The 19788-nt window shown below is 37.2% G+C and overlaps 1 protein-coding gene across 1 annotated transcript in view; it reads right to left on the reverse strand.

Annotated features, from left to right (window-relative positions):
* The window catches only part of TMEFF2 (transmembrane protein with EGF like and two follistatin like domains 2), a 298149-nt gene that overhangs the window by 12375 nt on the left and 265986 nt on the right, over nt 1-19788 (reverse strand). Inside the window, exon 8 of the mRNA XM_081951663.1 lies at nt 945-1068. Within this exon, the coding sequence (XP_081807789.1) occupies nt 945-1068 (124 nt within the window). The remainder of the gene's footprint in view (nt 1-944; nt 1069-19788) is intronic.

Genomic DNA, 19788 nt, shown 5'->3' on the forward strand with positions numbered 1-19788 from the left:
GGGGAGACCTGGGGTGGCGTGCCAGAAGAAGGAACTAATACACAACTGATATCTTTCTGAATACTCCAGTGAAGCAAAGAAGCAGCAGAGAGTAGCTGCTACCCATGGTATCCACATCCATCAGAGAGGCATCACAGAGAGCAATAGTAGTTACTTCCTATCTATAGCAAACTTTCAATATTTCTATGTCTATGGTGCCTAACAGGAACATTTCCTATAAAGATGGCCAAGCAGGACCTCCGTCCAACCTCTTTGTTGGAGTTGTCTGAAGGACTGTCTACATGCTGCCTAATCTAGTTTTCCTTGGATATTCCTTGCCCAAAAGGGACTTCCTATATTTCTCATTGATTTTTTTTCTATACCTTGGAGTTCCTCTGAGGGGCTCCAAAGTCCTATGTCTGGCAATTTAGGGGGCTGGAAAGCCAACAATCTACTTTCCTGCTTGCCCTCAAACTTTCCTATTAAGTAAGAGAAGACAAGACTGATTTAAACTCCATTACATGCAATGCATTGCTCCTTTCTGAAACTAACCTTATTTCAACCCTCATCAGTGCAAATCTTCTGTCTTTAGCAATTTTCCCACATGGAGAAATTGATGTTGACATAGTTCTTGACTTTTGCTCACTGTGGGATTTCCTGGGACAAAAGCTGTTGGCCATGTGCTAAAAATCAACAACAAATACCCACTGGGCCAGCCTATGCTCTGTTATGCCTTTTTAGTTAGGAATGTATTGACAGACATTGCAGGAATGCTTTTATAAACAGATTAATGCTGCTGCATAATTCAGTGCAACTTGGCTACGTACATTAGGTATGTCTGTACATAATTTAGATCTAGAGTAGAGGAGGGTTCAGCAATTATTGTCTTTTTTTCTACATTGAAAAAAAGAGGTTTTTTAAATCAGGTGTTCTTGTTCAGGTGATCAGTTTGAAGAAAAGGTTACCTGCAAGATGGCTCCAGCATATTAGCAGAATGCTCACATTTTCCATGCATGCAGAAACCATTATAATGTTCTGGACACGGAATGTAGATTCCCCTGGCACTTTCTTCCAGTTTGTTTGCATTTTCTGTGAACAAGAAGATCTGTCTGTAAATGCATTACTAAGAGAGGAGGAGGAGGAGAGGTGGAGGAGGAAGAAGAGGCGGAGGGAGGAGGAAAAGGAAGAGGAGGAGGAAGAGGAAGAAAATACAACAGCAATACTACACTTTTGCACTTAATGCAAAGTAGTCTTTAAATGGGGAAAATATGATTTATAAATGAAAAAAATATGCATGATAAGAAGCTTATTTGCAATTCTTTGCAATATTGAAATTCTCATATTATTTCATATGGTACAGAAATGGCCAATTCTGCTGCCTCCTCACTAATTGCTTAGGGACACCTCCTGCATCCAAAACTCATAGTGATTTATCCGCGTTGCAAAGTAGCAATAGCAAAAATAATAACAATGAAAATAACCTCAATCTAGGTGTGTGAGTCTTTGACGCTAACCAAATAATTAACAAGTCATTCCTCTAAATGCTGGGATGTATACTATTAATTAAATATTAGCTTAACCACTTTGCAGAACTGTGGCCCACAGAGGCTTCTGAGAAAAGTGGTCTTTTTTTATTAGCTCTTAGTTAGCACTGAAAGAAGCCTCTGCCTTTACCCCAAATTAGATAATGCAAGCAGAAAAAGTCATTAATAGCCCAAGATTTATAAATGAAAAAAATATGCATGATAAGAAGCTTATTGACAAGGGGACTTATCACACAAAATAATTTGGCCTTTCAGTTTTGCTCATTTTATTTATATTTTAGTATAAGCTAACTTCCATTGTCCAAACTAATATATGAGCTCATACAATATATCTTTTGGTTTTTACAGTTCTTAAGAGTTTTGCAGGCTAATGTAAAAAGTGAGTACAAATTTACAAACATTACACAAAATTCTGTATAGAAATTACATTCAAAAAAGCACATGTTAATAGAAAGTAAAGACAAAAATATGATTTTGACTCAGGTTGACTCAACCTTTCATCCTTCAGAGGTAGGTAAAATGAAGACTCAGATTGTTGGGGGCAAGGTAAACGTTTAGAGAGGGCTGTAAAAGAGTATTTTAGAAAAACCAGCATATGCTATATGAAGCTTCATGTTCAATCCATGCACATGGCAATGTGGATGAATTGTATATGAACTTCATGTGGAACCAATTCAAAAATAAAAAAGAACAAACGGATGCTTCAAAAGTATGAATATGATAGAAATAGACACTTGATTTAATGCATACATAAGATTGGGTTTGTTTAAATTTTGAAGGAATGTTTGGAACAATGATATAATTTCAGAAAAGCAAACAATTGATGATTATGTTCCTTAAATGTAATCCAAAAGCATTGGAGAGAGAGAGAAAGAGAGAGAGAGAGAAAGAGAGAGAGAGAGAGAGAGAGAGAGAGAGAGAGAGAGAGAGAGAGAGAGAGAGAGAGAGAGAGAGAGAGAGAGAGAGAGAGAGAGAGAATGTCAATTCTCATTTAACTACACATTTATTATGGAAGTATAATAAAGTGTATTTAGCTAATTTGAGACAAATGTTGTTCATCCTGGAGAAACATTTAGTCTGGTCAGCAATTTACTTTGGAATAAGCATGGTATCCAAGTGTAACATGTATAGACCAACCCCCAAAGGCTATGTTTCCCTTGTTATTTGTTTCCCCCCCTGCATATCATATTCAACACCTCTGAAGCACCCCATTTGGTTGGTAGTTTTCACTGAATCTGAAGGTGATAGCCCAGATTCCTTGTATCTGATCATCTTTCTAGGTTTATCGTGAGAGCAAGCAAAATTGCAGTTCATACAGAACTGTAGGCCAAGAATAGGCAACATACAGTTGCAAACCTAGCTCCCTAGGCCCATTTTTGTGTTCCTTCAGATTATCTGTCTGAAATTCAAATGGAGGTACAATTTTTCACATTTTTAAAACTACGAGTCAACACACACATTATAACTAGGTTTAGGATCCAATCTGGGTCTATCAGCGGGACTAGAAACTTTGTCTTCATAGCTTTTGGACTCATGCTAGAGCCCATCTTCAGGGAACTTCTCTCCAGCAGAGTGTGTGCTGATCGATGTGTGGTATTTATATGTGCCTGTTGTATGCGACTTTTTAGATTGGGGTGTTGATGGCTGGCTATTAAGTGATTGGCTTGTGCTGCCAAGCCTTTGCCTTCTAAGTACTTGATAAGCTGGTGATAAATCAGCACTGTCCGTTTCCCAGGCTTCAATCACCTCCCTGGCTGTTTTTGTGCCTGCTCATCCAACAATCTTAGTAGCTGCAAAATTTAATGTATGTCCTTGTTCAGGGCAGTGTGACACTACCAATAAGTTCGGGTCTCATTTGACCGCTCCCTTGTGTTCTTGCAATCTGGTTAGATTTCTCCCTACCTGTCCTACATAATCACAGGAGCAATCCATGCAGGGGATTCGCTAGATTACATTGGAAGTATCTCCCACCTCAAAGTGATCTTTACAATGCATAATTTGTCTTCGTATGGTAGCCTCTGAGTGGTGCGAGATGCCTACTTGCAGATGCCAGAAGCTGTGTTCTACAGCTTCTGAAATGTTTTTGATGTATCGCAGACCATGTGATTGGTCTTGTACCATGTTTCTTCATTTCTCTCCCCACCCTGTTGCACAGGCATCTTGTAACAAATGATTATGGGTACCCATAAATACCACACACACAGAACAGCAAACACTCTGCTAGAGAGAAATTCCCTGAAGATGGGCTCCATCACGAGTTCAAAAGCTCACCAGCCCTGGTGAATGACCCAGATTGGATCCTGCAACATTATCATGGGACATGTATATTCATCTTCATTCATAACTAGGTTTAATTCATTTGATTTGCTTTTATCTCAATTCAAATTTTATCTATTCTATTCTATTTTAAAACTCTACTCTTTATTCCCATGCACCTCTAATCCTTCAAGTGGCTTTTTAAAAAAGTTGTTTTGGTGAAGTCTAAGTGTTGGCTGGTTTATTAACTCTGTGCAGTGTGTGGTTTTTATTTTAGTAATTATTTTTAACACGGTTATAATTATTGTTTTTACAGATTTGTAAAATTTTCAATGATTGTTGTATACTGCCCAGAGTTGCTCTTTGTGTGATGGGCATCCATATAAATGTGATAAAAAAATAAATATGCATTTGCAGTAACATTTAGCTGTATTTATTTATTTATTTGATTATTCTGTATATTTATTAAGTTTATATGCTATCTGACTCACTATGGAGTCAACTCTAGATTAACATACCTATAAGCTGGAGGATATGGACATTTTGAGGGGGTTCAAAATACTTTAGATAAAATTAAGAAGGCAGAATGGCAGCACATATCTGCTGTGGTGGCGCAGTGGTTAGAATGCAGTATTGCAGGCTACATTTGTGGACTGCCATCAGCTCAATTCTCACCAGGCTCAACTTTAACTTTAACTTTTATTTAATTTCTATACCGCGCCCTCTCCCAGAAGGGACTCGGGGCGGTGTACAGTCATATTTAAAACACAATAATACATAAATATAAAATAGGTGAAGTTGTGGCTGGAGGAGGTAATATAATATACTGTACAATAATAGTTAAAGTTTAATTTAAAATTTAAAAAATACATTAAAACTACCCCTAAAAACTATCCCGGGATAAAATGTTTGCCAGGAGGTATACAATGGGACTATAAATAAGTCAAGGTTGACTCAGCCTTCCATCCTTCCAAGGTTGGTAAAATGAGGACCCAGGTTGTTAGGGGCAATATGCTGACTCTGTAACCTGCTTAGAAATGGTGTAAAGCACTATGAAGTCTAAGTGCTATTGCTATTTACCAAATTCTATATCAAGGGCCACTGGAATGAAATCCACCTCAGTCTTTTGGACATGGTTAGGCTGCTAACTGGAGAGTCAACTGCTGCTTAACATCACCGACTGGTTGACTCACAGAGCAACCTTGTATCTTTAAATCTTTAAACCTAGAATAGGGCCAGGTGATTTGCCAAGCTCCAATGAATTCTGCCTCTCCGATTCAATCAAAGAGTCTTGGGTCTCCTCAACCAAGCAATACCATCTAATCAAGATCTGGCAAGCATGCCTTCCCTGCTATAATGCCTGCTCTGTGCTCTGTGGAGTTATATCTCCCTAGAGGTTCGTTTAGGTTTGAAGTAAGGCGGTCAGAGATTGGCTGCTACTTAGTCTGTCCAGACATAAATGTTTTTTTTAATGTTTTTTTTTCCAGGGTAAGCTGCCCAGAGTAATTCCGGAGGTGGACGCCTTCTAAATCTAGTAAATACATTTGTACTAACCTCATCTCACCGTTATTGCATAAATACCCAGGGCACTTTGGATATTTTTACACTTTCCTGCTTATTTCAGATATCAACTATTCTACAACATAAAATGTTACCAGCTCCTGCACAGCACTGCTCAAAATTTGTTGGAGAATGATGACATTTGCCATAAACTAGACTTAATGAGCCCCTTGTTTGCTACATTAGAGTGCTCTGTAATTTGATATACTCTTCCACATACTAACCTTTATATTCCCCTAAACCCATCTAATGCTCTTACCCCTTCTTTAAGATTCTTTCAGCCTCTTGATTTTGAATCTATACTTTCTAGTTTAATACATATACATCTTACAGCTTTTCAAAAAAAAAAATGTAGACTCTCATGTATCTTCTATGCTTTTAAATGGTCTCTACCTACCCTCATTACACTGTTCTAGGACTATAATAAAGATTTATTAAATACTTATTTATTTCTGAAGCTCTTTTCTTCAGAATTAACATCTACCAAAAAGCAAAGAAGTGCTGTAAATATTGGAGAAAACATTTTACGATGTGCAACTAAGTTAGAATGAAAAAAAAAAAAGGCTCAGTTGACGCACCCCAAGATGAATTTCCCTTATCATAATTTTACCACAAGTTTCTCAAATGTACCCTGAACCTGTAATGTGTTGAATGGGGCTTCTTGGATGCTACACAGAATCGTATTCTCTACTTCTTTATCAACTTCCTTTAATCTGGGGACCTTCAGATATGTAGCCATTGCCAACTCTTGGATTTCCCAGAAACCTGTCAGGTCATGTTGAAATCAAAGGATTTTGATCCCTAACATATGTATCAAATTGCAATTTTAGAGATTCAGCATTTTTATTTCAGCCCAAAACCTTGACAAATTGGTCCTTCTGCAGGCAATATATTCTAATTATTAGACCAAGGCCTTGGTTTCCCATATGATAATCACATTAGGAAAGACCATGGCTATTTCTTTATGGCACAGTTTTGTAATTATTCATAGAGTAATGCTTCAGATTATGATTATTTCAACATTAATCACTTTGTAGTTATATTATGTTTGACAGCTCATCTTCAAATACCAAACTCTCACTGTACTTATTAGATAGGAAGGAATTATTTTTGCCTTATTGAGGTAAGTATTTTTCTCTCTTCCCCCATCCTTCGCTCTATATAGCCAAATTTATATGGAACAGAGAAATCTCAAAGCCTCGTGACAAAATGTCTCTTGCTGTAAAAAAACAGGTTTATCTAAGTTGTGTCATTTTTGACACATAAGCAATTACCTTATGTTTGGATTTTGAAGGAAAAAGTGTTACTTCCTTTTATCACTCTCCACTTATTAATCTTATGCAATGAACAGGTGCAAGAGAACGTTATAACATGGGGCGGGCGGGCGGGCTATGCAGCGGTGCTTTTCAAAGAGATAACGAAGTGACAGTTCAACAGTTGGGATGTGACTTCACAAATAGGACTCTTCACTGAAGACTAAAAATATCTAGTAATAACACAAGAGGTATGCACAGGTTTAAGTACTTATAATCATAATATTTGTTTCAACAAATTCTAAGTGATCACAAATAGAATACCACTTCTACGTGGTATAAATTTAACACCTTTCTACAATTTTGAGGGCATAGTTACTATATATGTGCGCTTGTGTACAGATTCAAAATAAGACTACAGTGAATATGTCAAATGTAGAAGCCTTGATATTCTTCCAGTTGATTCAATGCCACTTTGTTTTATTTTACTGCAATGTTGTTAGTACATCCCCCAAACGTTGATTCATTCATTAGGCCTACAGTCAATCAGATAAAGACAATTCCATAGGTGAAGAAAAACTCTGACCCTTGCAACTTATGACTGTGGTTCTGTCTATTTTCAACAACAGCTTTCTAAGCAACAGTTTCAGCATCTGGAAACGAAGATAATTTACAAGGCAGGGGAGCTTTATAAAAAACACCTTAATCCTTTCAACTAGCAATTTCAACTGCGAAAAAGACTATTAAGAAATGGAAATTACATGGAGCCACTGAATCAAGGCAAAAATCTTTATTAGAACTGCCCCCAAACTGGACAGATGACTACAAATGTTCTGGAAAGTTTAACTGACATGCCTCTAGAATTTGTCCACAATACAACAATGCTAGTACTACAAATGACTGCATGGAATAGCTGTCAGAAAGAAACCTGTTCTCCAACCTAGCTACAAGCATTATACTCTAAAGCACTGTTTTCTTATAGCATGAGGAGCTCTGGGGTCCCTCATGATCCTCTCAGAGGTTTGTGACATCAAAATTATTTACCAGCCTATTTACCCACCTATGTTAACAAATAATAGTACTAAAGTACTAAAATTCTATCAATTGTGAGAAGTGGTACTGACAACAAATGTATCCATTTTAATTTTTAATGTAGTAAATATTTTTAAATATGTCCCGTACAAACAATAGCTCTTTTGGGGATATATATATATACTGGGTTCAAATCCCAGTAAGGGTATGGCCAGCTGATAAGAGCTAATTAGCTCGAAATAGATCTATACTAGTCTCCCTTTATTTATTTATCAGTACAAATATAACATACATACATACATACATACATACATACATACATACATACATACATACATACATACATACATACATACATACATATATATATATATATATATATATATATATATATATATATATATATATGCTGGTTTTGTTGTATTCGGGTCTTTTCCCATGTAAGGTTGAGATTGTCTTTGCAATGTTTCAGCAGGATCTCACCTGCCATCTTCAAGCCCACAGCTATATATATGGAAAGGAGTCCTAAGAGAAAAAAAGTTTAAAAAACAGCTGTCTAAAAATGTAAAAGGAAATTGATAAACCTGAAATATTTTGGAACAAAGTGTTTTGTACTGATGATAAATCTCTTGGACCAGGGGTTCCCAACTCCCAGGCTGTGTCCCACTATTGTGCCATGGTCTGTTCAGAATCAGGCCACACAAGCGGGCCGAGCACACATGTGCATGCAACTTTGCTTGTCTGAGTGGCAGGCGTGTGCAGTTGTTTGCGAAGATTCATTTGGGTGAGCGGTGTGCATCCACTGCTCGTATAAATAGAGCTGCGTGTGTGAGCATGCCCACCCATCTCTCACATGGAACTACCCCCCACCCCCCGCTGGTCCACCAAGCCGAAAAGGTTGGGGATTGCTGCCTTGGACGTATCTACACTAGATACATTTGGAAGAAAAAGGTGAAGATTTGAGGAAAAGACTCCATAATAATTGTGAAATACAGGAGATATTCTGTTTTATGTTTTGGGATTTGTTTTGATAATGACTGGCATAGGAGATGTCACACAGTTAGGAGGAAGAATGGATTCAATTTATCAACATATCCTAGAAGCTAATGTTCTACAGATTGTGAAGAAATTGTAGCTGAAGAGAGATGATTATTTCAGCATATAAACAATCCACAGCATACCCTCAAATTAACTCTTGAAGTACTTATTGGAAAGGAAGATGAATGGCCTCCAGATCTCAGTCATGCAGGCAAGGAAGCCATTGACTGTTTCTGAATGAGTGGGAAAAAATCAGAGGTTCTTAACTCTTCACAGGAAAGCTGCCATTTCGGCCAAAGGAAGTGTTAGAAAGTGTGATTGGAAGGATACCCAAAATTGTGCACCCACCACATTCACAATTTTCTTATTTCAAATCTATAAAGAACTGCATGTAAAGAATAAGTATGCGTTCAGTTCAGGAGACAGATATCATGTTTATCTTTATATCATACAGAGGCTGCATCAGCTTTGCTCAGTTAGGAACTGCCTGAAAAATACAATTTAACCAGAGTTATCTAAACTTTTCCACATCCCTGAAAAATAAGTACATTTTTTTGTTTTATGACTTTATGTCAGCACTGCAGGATGGAGTAGGCTATTTGCACAATAACAAGTGGAAGATTTGACAAAACTTTCTGTAGAGGATACGAAATAATATTTTTTTCAGTAGTATGTTCCTTGATTAACCATAGGTATCAATTTTTCATTCCAGTTGCTGCTGCAGATACAATTCAGAAAGATCTCTTTATGTATTACTACAAAGTAAAACTGAGGTTTGTATGGTCAGCCTGATATACTGTGCTACGTGGGAAAAAGAAAAGATGGTGCCTCTATCCTTCATTTTGTCTACAAAAGCTGACTGGAGAATACCAGACATTCAGCATACCCAAGTTGACACTTTCACTCTGCCAATTAATACTGGCTCTGCAGCTTTGCCACCAAATAAGCTAAGAACGTCACTATAAACCATGTAGAAAACTGAATACTCTTTCCATAGTAAAGAAGAATTTAAAATTTAAAGCTAACATGTAAGTATGGACATAGCCTGTCAGCATATTTAGGATTAAATCAATCTGCCTCCCATGGAGCAATCTGGCCCATCCCCACAAACCTCTTGCCTCTTCGGTCTTACAGAAAGCGTCTTCAGAGGGGATAGAAATCCATTTAATTTTCCTTATGTTAGGTAGAGAAACTACCCCAATTCTGGGAAAGCTATTGTGGGCTCATTCAATTTCTATTAGTTTCAAATTTAATATGAATAGATTCTCTTGTCCCTTGACTTTAAAATTAACTAAAGGCATCAGTTGCATTCCCCCCCCCCCTGTCTGAGCATTCAGAAATGAGAATAGCTGAAAAAGTTGCTTCCTATAAGATTACTCAGATGCAAGTCTCACTCAATTTGGTGTGGTTTATTCCCAGGAAAACATGGCTGAGTTTATAGCCTCCAATAATCTCACCAGACCAATAACACAGTAGCAGGTTCTTTCGCCTTATTGTTTTAAGGCCAGTATGAAATTATTTCAGAAAGCAGCTTGTTTTCTATAGTAAATCTGGATTTGTAATTTGAACAGTGCAATCCTCTATTTGCCTATTCAGATGCAAATGCAACTGCGGATTCTTCCCACAGAAGCAGGTATTAACTTGCACTCTCTTTGGAGAAACCTGAACAATAAATTCACCTTGCAAACAACAGCGTGTCCTTCTAACCAAGTCCTCCCCACTGCTGTTTTTTTCCCCTTCCCTTCTTTTATATGCATACAACATCAATTCCTCTTTGATGAGTTGTATCAGGGGTGGCATCCTACCGGTTTAACAACCGGTTTGCTGAGCATGTGCCTAACATGACTGATGCATGCTACACGCATGTATGCAGTTCACAGGAAAACAGCTGAGGCGCAGCAATCTACTCTGCCGCTCCGATCAGCTGGGGTAAAAAACAAGGAAATATAGGTAAGTATAACCTGGGGGAAGGCGGGTAGGCCCACCTGAAGGTCGGAGCGAACCAGTACACTCTTAGCAGAACTTCGGAGCTACTGGTATGCCCGAACAGTAGAATCCCACCACTGAGTTGCGTGAACTTAGACATTTGAATTATAAATAATACAGGTAGTTCTTGGTAATGATATTCATCTGGTGATTGCTTGAACTTACAATAGCAATAGCACTTAGACTGATAGACTACTTCATAGCGCTTTACAGCCCTCTCTAAGCGGTTTACAGAATCAGCATATTGCCCTCAATGCAGCTTTTTCTTTACTATGCTGCTCCAAATATTAATGGACAGTGTGGCCATGCAAAAATATGTCATTATTGTTCCAATTTGTTAAAGGAAGTGACATCTCTCTAGAGAAACTAGATGAATATTTAAAGAAACAAAATTTACCAAGGATTACAGAGGAACAGAGAGGGATTAATGAATGGACCTATAACAATGAAGTAAATTTCTGATGCTATAAAGAAGATTAAACTAGGAATGCTGCCTGCACCAGATGGATTATCAGATTCTTATTATAAATGTTTTGAGGATGAACTTTTACAAAACACAATGAACTCAATTCTACAGGGAAGAAAGATGCTAAAGAGTTAGAAAGAGGCCAACATATCCAAAGAGGGAGAGGTTTGACTTAAACAAGAAATTATAGTCTGATATTGAATAAAGATTACAAGTTGTTCACAACAATTTTAGTTGATAGACTGAAAACAATTTAGCAAGATTTTATTTATGAGGATCAATGAGGGTTTTTATCAAAACAGTTAAGATTTTTGTGTTTTATGTTACCTGCAAATAGTTTTTTTTCCAGGGATCATTAGCAAAGATATAAACAAAGCTGCTTGAACAATGGTTATAAGAAAATTACAGTTTCATGACTGCAATATGTAAATAATGTTTAAAGAAGCTGAAATAAGACAAAGCTGATTATTGTTAATTAAGTGGTACACATTAACCCATGGTTTGATTGTTAAGGCTTGCTAGCATTTATAAAATTAAAGCAACTCAATCCTTTTTTACAAAAGAGCAGCAAGTATTTGAAAGTACTTGGAGTTGTGGGTACTCCAACACTAGGAGTTTTAAAAAACAACAATTTGTCTGAAATAGTATAGGGTTTCCTGCTTGAGAAGGGGGTTGGATTAGAAGACCTCCAAGGCCCCTTCCAATTCTGTTATTCTGTTCTGTTACTTTGAATATAAAAACAATCTTGTGTAAATCAGTATTTTATGGTAGCCATTTTTTTTAATATTAAGAAAAACGATCAAGAGTTCAGAAAACAAATTCCATCAGTATTGATATTTTAGAGGCTCTAACAGTCCATGGCTATTTTCAGCATACAATGTCATTAACTGTCAGCCCAACAAAATAAACCAGACTAAGAAACAAATGCCATTAAGTCCCATTTATCTGATTGCTGTGGGTCTTCCTTCTATCTGTCAAAGCTTGTCCTGCTTCAGTTTTCAATTACACACTTAAACATGGTTGCTATGGAGATTAGCAATTTACTCATGGCTGAAGAAATAACAGTAAGGAATGCAAAATAAAACAGATTCTCTGAAAAAAAGTGGAAGCTTGCCTTAATGTTTTTACTTTCAACAGGGGAATGCAGAAGAACAGTCAAAATGCAGTCTAAAGTTCAGAGAGCCAAGTCAGGTTTGCCAGTCAGTCCAAAGATCAGGTTTCCGGAATCACAAGCAGAATCACAGGAAAAAACACACCAGAAAAGGAGATCAGACTCTTGTTTCCAGTAAAGGAACAAGGGCCAAAGCTTTTAAATCAGAGTTGCAGACGCACCTGGCATTAATCAAAAAAAAATTACTCCTTTGCTTGGTCAAGAACCCTCTGCTCTGATTTCTACTTGACTGGTGGTGGAAGGTGGGAGACCTTATGTCATTCTCCTCTGACTGTTCCACTTGTCTAGATGTATTTGAACAGCCTCATGTGATTCTTGACTTGATGTCTCCTGAGACTGGCATTTCACAGGAAGCTTCTTCCTATTCAGAGGCTGAGACCATGACAAAGCCATTCTCTATGCCTTCTACCTTAACCTAGAATATTTCATCTGGAAACAGTCTGATGATTTTGAGATGCCTCTGATGCAACAATCTGCCAATGAGAAAATCCTTTCCCCCCCACTTTTTAGTGAAAAAAATCCTGATGAAATTTATTTAGCATGCAGGAGTCTGGCAGCAGACCAGGGAGACTTAGGACACAGGGAATCTTCAAACTTCCTTTCTGCTGCCCTCAAGATCCAATTCTGAAACTTGACAAGATTAGGGCATTATCTCCCATGCGTACAGTTATGGATTCATAGCAGGACCAGAAAGTCTTTTAAATGTTATGTCTTCCAAGAGGTAGTCGACTATTATAAGTTGTAGGTACTTCTAGGACAGGCAGGGGGCTAATATCTTTCAGGGATTGTTGTATCCAGCATTATGGATCCTGCGAGAAGTAAGAATTTTTCTGAATTATGTCTAAGGTCTCTTTTACCTCAATGATTCTATGGAGAAAAATCAGCTCCTCCTGTACTGTGCTATATGAGTATATGTTTACCTTTGATAACTTAAGAGTTACATCTGTAGTATCAAAAGGTTCTTACCTCTATGAGGCATATTAAGAAAATATCTCCTGGCCCCTTTCTCTCCATATGAATAATGATTATATATATTCGTGCTGCATACTTCTACTTTACAGTTTAAAAAAATATATTTTTTTTAAAAAAATTAATCAGTGGAACAGCTTGCCTCCAGAAGTTGTGAATGCCCCAACACTGGAAGTCTTTAAGACAGGGGTGTCCAAACTTGGCAACTTTAAGACTTGTGGACTTCAACTCCCAGAATTCCCCAGCCAGCAGGCTGGGGAATTCTGGGAGTTGAAGTCCACAAGTCTTAAAGTTGCCAAGTTTGGACACCCCTGCTTTAAGATGTTGGATAGCCATTTGTCTGAAATGGTATAGGGCTTCCTGCCTAGGCAGGGGGTTGGACTAGAAGACCTCCAAGGTCCCTTCCAACTCTACTATTGTATTGTTATTGTATTGTATATCTTTTTTACATTTTCTTGTCCCGCTCCAGGTCCATTTTTCAGTGATGAGAATGGACAATAATCACACCTTTATTTATTTATTTTTAACCTTTTTACCACTTTCAGATTTGTAAATGGGCATTTTAGAGTCAGAAGAACCTTTCATGTTCTTGGCAGGAGGAGTCCGTTCTAATTTTTAAGCATGCTCTTGTGAGGAAAGGCTTCTCCTGATCAGCAAGGAGAGCAAATTATTTGTACCCATTATTCAGAACTCAAAATGCAGAAAACTGGACTATGTAATGCACTTAACAGCCTTAAACCAGAGCACCATCAGACAGCAGATGAATATATTTTGTTCTGTTTCAAGCCACATAATTTGTTGAAATTAATGTTGGTTTTGAAAGTGGTATTCTCGTGAGCCACTGTGACAAGCTAAGAGAAGAACATGACTTCTGTTTTCCTATTTTTTTTATCACAGTACTACACCAATTACAGGTAGTTCTTGAATTATTTCGTTTTAAATTAATTTTGTTCATTTAATATTGGTTCAAAGTTATGATGGCCTTAGAAAAGGTGACTTATGACCCATCCTTGAAATTATTACCGTTGCACCACTCCACAATCACATGATCACTAGATTTGCTTAATGATTGTGTGATTCACAATGACTGTGATTTCCTTAATGACTGCAGTAAAAATAGTTGTAAAAATTGGTCCAGTCATGTAATGACTTGTTTTACAACTGTACCAACTTACGACCAAAATTCCGGTCCCAATTGTGGTAATATGCGACGGACTAGTTACTGAGCACTGTTGTTTGTGGAGCTCCATTTAATGGAAACTTCACATAATAAAGTTTAGGTCCTCCATTTAAAGGGTACTCTGACGTCTTGTAGCAATAACCTTATGAGGGCTTAGATAGCCTTAGAAGGTAGGCAGTTGTAGACCATCTGGTGCTTTGAAGAGAAGGTGGATGACTCATCTTTGCCACTATCTTCATTTTCCCAAAATGTCTTTGAGTCTTCTCTTGACACTATTTTTCCACATATTGTGCACACTGCAACCTAATTTGCAGTGTACCATCTCTTCCTCTGAGATGGACTTTTGTTCAGGCTTCCACAGAGTAATTTTCATCCTCTTGTCCCACCTTCTTTTCCCTCCTACCATCACTCTATATTTAGTAATAGCTCCATCACTGCATTATTTGAACAATTTCTTTTGTAACTTAAAAAAAATATTATGTCTCTATCCTAGCCTTGGAACACAAAGCTGCCATTCAAAGAAAGAAGTTTCTGTCGCATCCACATTGTGATTGTGAGGCAGGTCAAAAGAAAAGATTTTAAGTGGCCCAAGTAAACTCTGAAATTTCCCTTTTCCTAGTCCTGCACTTAACCATAACACCATTATGATGATGATTTGCTGTTTCTCTAAAGATGCAAGAATTTTGTATTTCCCAGAATTTCTGCAGGCTGATACTGTAACATCAGATCGACAATGCAGTACTTCAGAATATTCCTTTCTTCCCTGGCATCCAGAAAAAAACAAGAGGCCATCCCCAATCTCAGAATTCATTGTTTTCTCCCTATCAAACTTCAGCTTTGTAATGTTCATAGAGATAAAACAGAAAGCCAGAAGGATACTGTCAGATAAGGACTGTAAAATATGTAGTTCAAATCTGTAGTGAAGCTCACTAGATAACCATTGCTTTTCTTACCCGGCCTAGTAAGGGTCAAATATATGGAGGGAACTTTCCTCAGGTTCCACTGAGGATACAAATGTAATGCATAAAAAGTAAACATTGTGGGCTGCATTTGCAAGAGTTAGCTAGAAACTGTTAATGTGAGAACTGATCCATGCATCATGTTTGCAATTTCTGATTGCTTTAGCGCGAACATAATGAAGGATAATTTTCAAAGATCACATTCTATCAACACCACAACATGTGTAAAGACATAAATGAAACACTCTATAGGTAATAAGGTCCGTGTCCCCTATCTACATAATCAAACAGGAGTCACAGTTAACTCAATTAGATGATATTCATTTAAGGAAATCAGCAACTGTAATTCTGCTCAACAGTATCCCACAGGTTTTACCTCTCACGCTGCATTATCTAATATCTGTATCAAAACAGACTGGCTGCTGCAGAATTTGAAAAAAAACCCCACTGTTTATTTATATGGAGATGCAGCTATATGACATTTTCAAATGCCATACATTTGCATATGATGTTTCCCCTCTCTTCCTCTTCCAGCCCTTTTTAAGTAAATATACCCCATTTTGCTAGTTTCCAAGATAATGTCTATGAAAGAATCTTTCATAGAGTTCAGACCAAATCCTGAAAAGAATAGCTATAAAATAGTGACCATACTAGTATTGATGATTATGATAATTAATATTAATTCACTGAAGCTACAGCTATAAATGGTGGCCTCAAGCCTGTCATTCTGATTGATGATCATAGCTTTAATGTCAAGCAGTTCAGAGAGAACTTGACCTGAAGATGTCACAAAAAATGGATAAAGGTAATCTGTATAATAAATAAATATTTACAAAACAGGTTTGGAGGACATTATAAAATTTTTCAGGATGACCTAGAAGGCTATGAGTGAAAGTCATTTAAATAAGATGCAGACTTTTTCTTTCTTTCTGGATTGTGGGAGTAGACATACTCTTAATAAAAGTCTTGGTGTTTGTCCTCAACAAGATAAATTTGATTGGAAAGCCACTTTTCAGTTTGTGTTTTCTTTCTTATAGAATATATGTTATATTCTGACAATACTGATGTTTCCACATGTTCTTCCACAATGTTGAAGCAATTTGTTAGAAGTTTCTGAAACACAGTAAGTGGAAAAAACAAATACAGTTTGGTTGGGACAAAATATTTTTGACTTTCTAGATACTGTCCAACTTCTACTATTGTATTGTATTGTATTCTTGGTCCATATGATTCCTTTCATTTTTTCCTACCTACACTGAGTTTGTCATGCTGGTACTTGAAAATTATAGTACTGAAGGTCTAGTATAGTTTGATGTTGGTTTGTTAATCAGGAACCTAATACTATATCATAATTCCCACCCTGGATAGAATACTGGGATTAGAGTATATCAAAATCATACATGGGAAAAGAGAAGAAAAGAAGTGGTTATTTCAGCAACATCTATTTAACCTTCTTAGGAGGTTTGAAGGATCACCTTCAGACATGCAAACTGGCTCTTATAAGATGTATGTGAGCTCTTGAGAAGCAGTGACTGTCATTGTTGGAAAGACAAACTCTAGCTGTAAACCAAAAGAATATCAGAGCATTTATGTCCTACCATTTAGTTTAGAGCTCAAAGTAACGTTAATGAGGGTACCATCTAATTTAATGTCCACAACAGCAATGGAAACTTTATGAGATAGACTGGGCTGAAATAGTATGGCTGGCCCAAAATCAGCCAATGATTTCCACTGATGCACAGGGATTTGGACCTTCCCTGCCCAAGTCTAACATCTTAACAATTACATTATATTAGTAAGAAAATCCCACCATTATTTCCAATTCTTAAAAGATATTGATGAGCCAATAAATAAAGATGGAATATCCCATCTTTGAAATCAGAGAATGAAGCATAATCTCATCAATCTGTCAAAATGCTCACTCAGTATATGTGTGCATAGCAGTTTTGTGCATCAAAGTACATCCAGAACTGCAGATTAAGTTATGGGTTTAAAACTGATGTGAGGAAATAAGAAGCAATGAAATGTACTGAAACTACCAAAGGTATGTTTATTTAAACAGCTGTTTCTATATTTTCAGATTAAGACAAAACAGAGAAATCAGGGAAATGAAATGAGCAACTCATAAAGAAGCTATGATAAAGGTCTCAATCTCACTCATTCTCAAACACCTTTCATTTTATTTCCAAATGGGAGTTTAGTTTACAAAGAAAGAATGGGGAAGACAAAAAGAATAGGCTGGCCAATAAGAGTGCTGCTAGATAATATCATTTGTGACAAATTGGCTGAGCAGACAGAAAGTTGATGAACTCTTTAGATATGACCCTAAAAATAGCAAGGGGATGCTTGCTTGCTGACACTTCTTTAATGGCAGATGGATATGCATGACCTAACTTTAAGACAAGTGTCAAGAATATTGATGTGTGGAGTATGGAAGATCATTTGGCTGGCACTACTGCAGGAGATGGTTTGCATGATTAATGATGTTTCTTGGCTTTGTTTTTCCCAGGGCGAAGAGAAGGGATGAACTTTTGTCACCCTACTACAAAGTAGTTTTGGATGAGGATGGGGTGGGGTGGGGAATGGCCCTTCCTTCAAAAGAAAAATGGTCTTTTTTTTACACTGGGGAAAAAAAGAACAGGAGTTCAAAAGATACCCATGACTCAAAGGACCAAAAGAATTCTGTTTGGTATGATATAGTTCTGCCACTGTCACAAAAATTGCACTGAAAATTTGAAAGCCAAGTTGGTGAATTTCAAAAAAATGGTATTTGACAGTTCAAAGACTCTGTGATAGCTTGCCTGAAACTAATGCCCTCCCAATGTTTTGAGTCTACTTCTCTCTGCTCTGCTTGGCCAATTGGCTAGGAATTCTTGAATTTAACGTCCTAGCACATCTGGGACTACAGAACTGAGGGGGAGGGAGAAGCAGTTTTATAGAATTTACATGAAGCTTTTGGTGTTCAAAAAGGATACAGTTATTCTCTGTCATGGGAGAAAAAGGGCATTGCAGGGAATGATGATGTAAAATGGGCCCAGTCACATTGTAGACATGAGCAGAGTTAGGATTTTATATTTCTTTCCTCAGCTTCTTCTGGTGAGAATGGGTGTTGCTTCTTTTTCATTTCTTGAATAGTATGGATCTGCTGCATTTCAGGGATTGTACAAATTACAATTTTTATGTATTTCTCATTTGACAATGGTGGAAAGTTACACAAGTTGGTGTCAGAAACCACACTGCTAAATTCTGCTGATGAATCTTATGGCTATAAAAATACAACACGGAAGTTATGTATAGTCCTAGGGATGCACGTTCCTGAATCAACATCTGAAGTGAATATAGGTTTCGTCCTTAAGGTGGTACATCTGGAGAATTATGAACAAGCCAATGTAGACTTTATTAAAGATTTATCACTGAGTTTTGGCCAAAGGGAAGCTTGAATCTAATTAGTACTCTCTCTTCAACTCTGGAAAAACCAGAAAGTCAACACTGTATTTATAAAAGGCATAACTGAGTTATTATTGCAGCAGACAAGGAGCAAAGGTTACAGAATTAGGGGGAACTAATTTTAACCTGAAAAAATGTTGAGAAATGTTTTCCACATCATAAAATGGAAATATGGTGGTGTTAAAATGAAATAAAATTTCATTTTATTTCATTTTAATGTATGCCAATTAGTGTACATTCAAAATGACAATAAAATTATTCTGTTCTATTCTATTCTATTCTATTCTGCATTTTGAGAGGGAGGTTCATGCATTGTGGCTTGTCACAGTGGACAGGTTGGAGTACCCAGACATCTGTGTAGTACTTTATTGTCTCCATAAATTATAACTTGCTTCCATGAGTTACGATACTATTCCTATTTCCCAAGTTATGATTGCACATCCTATTGGGCTGTGGAAGGCTACATCAATCCTCTGCATCTGGGACCCATAAGCAAAGAGTCAATGTAATAGTAAATGAATAAAATCCTGAAAGAAGCTGAAAAGGAATTCAATAAGACTAATGAAATACAGTAAATGTTTACATCCCAATAGGCATTCAATCAGAACAGCTGTGATGGATTGGCAACATCAGAAATGAATGTATTCCCACATGAATCAGTTGACTGAAGATGCTTCAGCTCACCAAGGCAGGCTGACAAAATGTCAGTGTGGTGAAGTAATCATTGGCGGAGACCATCATGTGACTGATCCCTGAAAATGGATTAAGTGAAAGTTCAGACAGTGACTGAGAGAGGAAAGAATAGCGAACAGTGGGGATTTGATGAATACGTAGATTGGAGAGAAATTTCTGTGGATGAGGTTGCATGAGTGTATCTTGGTTCAGTGGTTGTATCTGTATAGAGTCAGATGAGGATGACAAAAAGGAATAGGCCCTATAAAACAGTGG

The sequence above is a fragment of the Natrix helvetica genome (assembly GCF_964273705.1).
Source record: "Natrix helvetica genome assembly, chromosome: 1".
Taxonomy (NCBI): domain Eukaryota; kingdom Metazoa; phylum Chordata; class Lepidosauria; order Squamata; family Natricidae; genus Natrix; species Natrix helvetica.